This window comes from Adiantum capillus-veneris, chromosome 1, assembly GCF_014529385.1.
Source record: "Adiantum capillus-veneris isolate H3 chromosome 1, ASM1452938v2, whole genome shotgun sequence".
Classification (NCBI taxonomy): Eukaryota; Viridiplantae; Streptophyta; class Polypodiopsida; order Polypodiales; family Pteridaceae; genus Adiantum; species Adiantum capillus-veneris.
The window spans coordinates 150004605-150011896 of NC_140931.1; the positions used below are offsets into that span (position 1 = coordinate 150004605).

The window sequence follows — 7292 nt, forward strand, 5'->3', positions numbered from 1 at the left end:
ATGTTTGCATCCACGTGCACGCTTGCAAGCGTTGCAGGCAAAGATAGGCAGCGATATTGGGTGCACAACACTGTCGGCCTGGGGTTTGAAGCTTGGGCAACATCGGCTTAACATGAGCAGACCTGCGGTTTGCAGGTGGGGCAACTCAGGGCAGCTTGGTCTCACAGGTTCGATACAACGTACTTCCCACCGCCACGCTCTATGTATGGCCGAAATTTTCTCCTCGCCTCGAAACAACTTCACATACGCCAGTGTAGAGATTAGCGTAGCAACCCATCAAAAACAACTTGGTGGGTTGGCGTCCTCATTAGGTAGTTACGTGCTGCGTGCTGCAAGCAAACCATAAGCCCCCTCCTTTTCCCTTGGAGGAGGAGCCCCAAATTGGAGTGTTCATTGCACGAACAATAAGCGCGTGTGTGTGTGTGTGTGTGTGTGTGAGAGAGAGAGAGAGAGGTTGTCTGATTTGTTCAACCCAACATTCTGATTTGTTCAACCCAACATGTTGCAATTTCTCATGGGCGTCTGCTTGCAATCACTGGGTCTAGCCACACACATTTCAAAGACCCTTGCTTTTTTATATTTCTGTCTCTGCCTCTTTGTTGTTGGTTGAAGCTCACGCCAAGACATAGGTGAGCATTTCAAGGCTACGAAGGCATAGAGCTCCTACAATGCACAGAATCGCCCAGATCAAGATCGCCCCTACTACGTTGTTGGAGATGAGAACCTTTGGACCGTGGAGAGAGAGAGAGAGAGAGAGAGAGAGAGAGAGAGAGAGAGAGAGAGAGAGAGAGAGGAGCGTGGAAGATTGCAAGACGAGGGGAGCATGAAATGAAATGAAATGTTATATTAAACATCTTCAGAGGGCCAAGGTCCAAAATGACATATGAGACCAAACTCATACAATCTTGGTGGATCTAATACAATGTCTGGTTACAAAATAAAAATGAAGTAAAGTGAAAAACTAAAATTATTATCATCATCATCATCAATGCCAAAGGATGCACGGCATCCGACATTGTTCGATGTTGGGCATTGTCCGAGAAAGTATTGCGTCAATTCGCTGAAGAGCATCGTCAATATTCTTCTCTTTAGATGATCGTACTGGACGTCTCCCATGTCTGAGTAGAATAGTCCTGAGCTCCCTGCGGTGAATTGAGAGAGAGAGAGAGAGAGAGAGAGGGGATAGGTGTTGCTACCGCAAAAGGAGTGAAGGGGGCACATGTCAACAAATGCGACCTCCATTGTTTTTTCAACGTTCGCCATCTTTTTTGATCCCAGTAGCTGTGAGTATTGTGCACTCTGCATTGCTCTCAATTACCTCTCACAACCTCTTAGGCATTGCTATTCAAGAAAAGGCCCACTTCTTTTCATATGAGATGATCCTTTGAACTCTCAAGATAGGGGTAGGGATTGAAGCTTCTTCGATCTGTCCAAAGGACACGTTAGTGCCATGGGTCATGGGCACATGGACGTCTGCTGATGCATGTGATTTATAATTGAACGGCCATTTTCGCGCGGGGGAGGGGGAATGAATGCCTCTCTCTCCTCGCTCTCACACACAAATTCCTCTAATAATTGCTATCACAAAGGCTTCACCACAGTGTTCGGGAAAAGTCATTTTCCCAAACATACAAAATGCCTTTACTTGAATTTGCCAAGAGGAAAATTTAGAAAATTAAGTTACTTTTTTAGGTTTTTACACTATTTTTCTCTATTTTGGGGCGGAATTCCCCTTGCGCTCAACCGGCATTTTGGAAATTGAAAACGGCAGGATATTAAGCTGAGACACATTTTTCCCGAACACTGCTTCACCATAGCAACAACTCTTAAAATCACAAAACATCTCTCGATAGAAGTTGTCTGACTTGACCATGATCTGTTTTCAGAAAGCGTTCATGGGAGTTCCCTCCGATTGACAATGATCATCCTGAAGAGAATCCTCATTTTCGGATCGTACTCCAACAACCCACCCCACTGGAGAAGCAGAGAGTATCATCGCCATTATCATCATCCTTCATGTCTTACCCCGCTTGATCCTTCAGCTCTTTCTGCTCTCCTGTCACGATTGCCGGAACCAACTGTTCATGTAGGTGATGGTGCGTTTGAGGATGATGAGAAACACAGAGAGCATTTTATCCATCCCCAAAATGCTTCTATGGCTCGTCCCCCCAAATCAGGTCTGCTCTTGCCGATCTCTTTCCCTCTGCCTCCAGACGAGAGGACTGAGCAGCCCTTTGATCTCTCATCCCTACCTTACATTCATGGTTATCAAGAAGAGGAGCAAACGGCACCGCCCTTGGCTGTCACCCGCTTCACACCTTCTGCGCATTTGGTCGAGCACTCACTCTCATTAGTCTCTCTCACATTTTCTCAGCCCATGGTGCCATTGTCAAGCATTTCACAAGTAGAAGCAGACTCGGCGGCCTTGCCCATATCGCCTGCTTGTGGATGGGAAATGGAGATGGCTTGGAACCCCAGACTATGCAGTTTGAGGCCAAGCACCGCCTCCCATTTTCAACGGCATTTACACTCTCTGTTGCTCAGAGTTGTAAGTCATCTACTGGTGCTACCTTAAGCTCTCCATTTTCACATACCTTTTGCATTATGCCACCCAGTGTTGTCAGTTACTCTCCCTAGCCTCTTTCGCCTCTTTTTCTTCTGTGCTTTAATCAGAGAATCTCCCCTCCTCCTATTCTCTCTCACATTTATCTTTCAGAGGAAGAAAGAGGCTCTACCCCCAGGGCAAAATTTTCAGAAGGGAATTTTGAGATTGTTGATGAGCGCACAGCCAAAGATGAGTGGCCAGGCATCATCAATAATGACATTGGGGGCATGTGGGTTTCCTTCAGATTGAAAGAAAAGCTCCTTCAACTAGCGACATCTTATGTGCTTTGTGTCCCCAGCTCCGGCTGCCCTTCTACAGAGGGCAATCTTACATCCAAAGAGAATTGGTCTACTTCATTTATGACGTATGGTCCTCTGGTCATCGCTTCTTCTTATAGCTACGGCGCACAGTCAAAATTGTGGCATCTTCAGTTTTCAAATGAGCTTGATCATTCCAGTGTCTCAAAGTCAGCTATACATATGTTTCCAAGCATTGAAGAATTCAAGGTCATTCATACAGATGGAAGCTCATTGATTGTTGTGCAACCTGTCGTTAAATCTGCTGCAACTTATGTGGTGACGGTTGATACATCTATCAAGGATATTCATGGTCAGTACCTTGATGAATCCAAGGCAACAGCAGAGTTCCAGTCTGATGGTGTTGAAGCTTTGGAAGGTTTTATAGTGGGTCCTCCTGACATGGTTGTCCTCAATCCTTCAACACTTAAGGATCCCTGCATACCTTTATCAGTACTCAATTTCTCGTCATGTGGTATCCAAGTGGTGCAAGTGGCGGTGGATGATTATAGCTCTTATACGGACTTACACTCTTTTACCCACAGTAGCTATACTGAAGGCAAGACATGTTCATTTGGCAAGAAAGTACACGACCAGGAAGTAGAGCATCAAGTTCCAACAAGGTGAGCCTTTTGAGTATAATGTTTCTCTAGGCAGCTTTCTTCAGTATCCAGATGAGCATTTTGGCCAATTGCTTGTAATTGCAGAGCCTACAGAGAGGGCATGGATGCAATGCCAAGGCAACTCCGAACCTTACAAGGCTGGACATTTTGTATTTGTATGGGTACAATGTACACAGCTCACGTTGAACGTTTCTCCTGACAATGTCACTGGGTTTTACACAGCATGGGTGACCTCTCTTGAAAGTGGTGCACCTGTCTGTAAAGCTACCATGCGGGTAGGAAGCCAAATGGAACACACGGATGATTTTGGTCTGGCAGTTGTTAAATCAGAGGGTGTTAATGAGTCCGAGATGATTTGTGTGCAAAAAGGTAAGGATGTAACTTTCATGCCCTCACTAAGGATTAACCAAAGTGATTGTGAAAGCTGTGAATGGTATGTCTTTGACAGTAGAGGTCTCTACAAGCCAACAATGGAGGTGCATATCAAAGGTTATGTAAGGAAGGTGGAGAGGAAGAATGGTGGGGGTCAACAGGCTGTTCTTGCTCATGGCCAAGTCAGTTATGCAGTGCACGATGCTCGTTGGAACAAGCTGACAGAAGGGGAAATCTCGCTTAATGAATTTGGTTCATTTTTCTTCACATTTGTCAACCCAGATAATGCCAACCTAGGTGATGCTTCTGTTAGCCTTGAATATAAAGCAGAGCGAGCACAAAAAAGCAGTTACTACCATACGGTGCGGGTTCAAAAGTTTCGGACACCTGAGTTTGAGGTCAAGACGACGCATTGGGCACCGTCAGCTCTTTATGCACATTCATCACGAAGCAGCTTTGTAATTGCTTCCACTTCCGCCAACACCAGGACACGCCCAATATATGTTTGGCAGTCATGATGCCCTTTTCTTTCACCCTTGGGGCTGTTTTCGCAGAAAGGATTATCCATTGCTTTATCCTACTTATGAATTTGAAGGCAAGACAGATATGGATGGTAAACATGATGTGAAAATAATTCTTAAAGGCATTGAGGATTGCCCTTCTCCTATCTCTGTTTCTGCTACCTCATCCACAATTGACATAAATAACCAGGCGCAATCAGCTACATCAAGCTTCATCATACATCCTGCTTTCCTTTTTGTGGGTTTCAAGCAAAGGAGAGGAAGTGACAGGAGAGGTAATAGTTTGTGACGTGGATGGGAAGCTGGTACAAGGTGTACAAGTGAAGATAATAATAACTGGAAAAGGCAAGAAAGAGGCATTACAGATGACCAAGAGATCCTTGTAGAAAGCAATGAGAAGCCAGTAGAATTTTCATTCTTTCCCCAGCTGGGAGGTTTCTATAGTATGGTCTTCAGAGTTGTTGATGCCAAGCAGAGACAGAATGACAGCCGTTATAATGGGTTCTTTGTAAGTGGTGACTCTGGAGCAGCTGCTGAAACCGGCCTGTTCAATCCGAAAAGGGCGGTAGACTTTACTTTAAACCTTGATTTAGCTTTCACCCATTATTAGCCGTCTATTATACCTGCGCTATAATGACACAAGAGAGGGAAATGGGATACAAATGCTAGAATGCACCTGTATGAGAAGACCGACACCAGATTGGCCCCTAACTTAAGCGCCCCTTTTGGTATTTCTTTATTGTTTAAAAGAGGGAATAAATGCTGTGGTTCTTTCCAAGCTGCCCCGCACAACCTTGGCTGAATTTTGACTGTTCTAGCCTGATTTCGGTAGCATAACTGTACTAGAACCCTTCACGGTCAGTATTCCCACGCATTGATTGACCTTCCCGACGTATACGGGCACTTTGAAAAACCTGGCGAGAATCTGCAGTACGCTGAATTCTCTGTTTTCAGCCCTGAAAATGCGCCTGATCACCTATACAGCGGTCCCCTTGCGTCCCCAAACCTCCTGGGGGTAATAGGGTCCGTTTAGGGCCAAAACCCTAAACCTGCAAAAATACACAGCAGGCTGTAATTTACTGTTTCGGGCTTCGTTTCGCGTGCCGGTCGCATCCGTAGCAAGTCCTCGAGCTCCCGTACATGTAGGGCTACTTGCCCTTTGAATCGGACGAGATTTCTGGCGTGAAACCTCTCCGAATTCACATGTATCTGCGGGGGATTAGTCGCTAGCTAATCCAGTACCTGTGCAAGAGGCTCTTGCCTCGGCAATCGCGCATGAACCCACACAACTGTACATCGGTCAAATGTAAAGCCCACTAGAGGGACATAACATACTGCCATAGGGGAGAGAGAGGGCAGTGCGTAGCGTGCAGGGCATCACTCGTGGCACCGCACTATACATAAGAGAGAAAGCAAGCACTCCATAGCTCTTAACCTGTGACAAATTCTGAAAATCAGCCTCCTCTCTCATTTTAGACGTCCCCTCCTCTGGCCAGAAGTGGCAAAAGGCTCACAGAGTGACACCTCGCCCAGTTTCTGATTTTGGCCAACTAGGCTAAAAATATCTCAACTGGTGCGTCAATTGACTTGACAGCAGAGTAATAAAATGTTTCTCTTGTCATTCCGAAGCTAATGACGCAATCACATTTTCATGTCCCAAAATAGCAGTTTCCTAAATTTTAGGAGATGCTGCCATTGTATCTTTCTAGGTCATCCAACCCCCTTTGTACACTGCAGCCACACCCAAATCTGAAATGTAGCTTCTGTAGCAAAGGATTCCACTTTGGCTAGTCAATGACTCCACTTGGCTAACCATAGTCCTTGTCCAACCTTAGTGCTCTCTTGCCCTCAGGCCTGGACTTCCTCTGGACAGTTCCACACTAGCTATGCAATGCAGGGCAGTTAGATTTCCCGAGGGGTGTTTCCAAAAAGTGAAAGTAAATAGATAATAAGAAAGAAATCAACAAAAAGGATAGATAGTAGTCACACGTTGGTGACATACCTCCCTCTTGAAATCTCAAACGTCCTCGTTTGCATCTATGTCGTACATGCTCACAGTCAACACTGATGTATTCAACACATGTCGACACATGTACGACACATACATGCTCATTGTCAACCCTCGTGTATTTAACACCTTGTCGACACATGTATTGCCTGCGTGTGAACCCTGTCCCAATGACATAGTGGTAGCTTCGCACTCTGCCATTGCTTTGAGTCACTAACTTTCCAATGACAAAATGGTAGCTGCACATTTTGCCACTGTTTTATAGTACACGTTGGATCCCGTAACACTTTCGAGCATACCCAAACCGACAGTTTAAGAATGCAGTTACACATGTACTCTTCAATAGAAGCAATCATTGTATCCTTGACAAACTGACAAGAAATACTCACTTCTATAGCACTAACCAAACTTTTGGACATTCCATAAGAGCAATTGCCAAACTGACAATCTGTACAGCTCTAACATTTATGTAAGAGGTATTTCATTTGAGCTCACTTTAAATACCTTGTACATCATTTGTTTCAGAAGCTATTGTCACACTGACAATCCATTTAGCTTTGAAACTGAAGGGGTCAAGGTAGGTTGCAAACCGAAGGCTTCAAGGTAAAGTGATAACACAGTTGGTGACTCTGCAAGTTCACCTTCTTCCATCCACTTAGCATCCATTGGTGGATAGTTTCTGAACTTTACCAAGTAACGCCTAGCAACCTTGCCTTTCACTTTCCTTTCTTTGTGTGCCAAAATCTGTTCAGGGACCAAGATCTCGTCAAGTTCCTCGACTTCCGGCTGATCTTCAGCTGGCATATCTTCTGGCACATCACCCACATAGGGTCTGAGAAGACTCACATGAAACGCATTGTGAATCTT

At 45.1% G+C, this 7292-nt stretch overlaps 1 protein-coding gene across 1 annotated transcript; it reads left to right on the plus strand.

Moving 5' to 3' along the window:
* Positions 1 to 1816: 1816 nt before the first annotated feature.
* LOC147465793 (uncharacterized) lies at positions 1817 to 5198 on the plus strand. The gene is made up of 4 exons (XM_086521959.1): positions 1817 to 2548; positions 2674 to 3524; positions 3609 to 3685; positions 3747 to 5198. The coding sequence occupies exons 1-4, from the start codon at positions 1919 to 1921 to the stop codon at positions 4412 to 4414; spliced, it is 2226 nt and encodes a 741-aa protein (XP_086378085.1). The 5' UTR covers positions 1817 to 1918; the 3' UTR covers positions 4415 to 5198.
* Positions 5199 to 7292: the final 2094 nt, after the last annotated feature.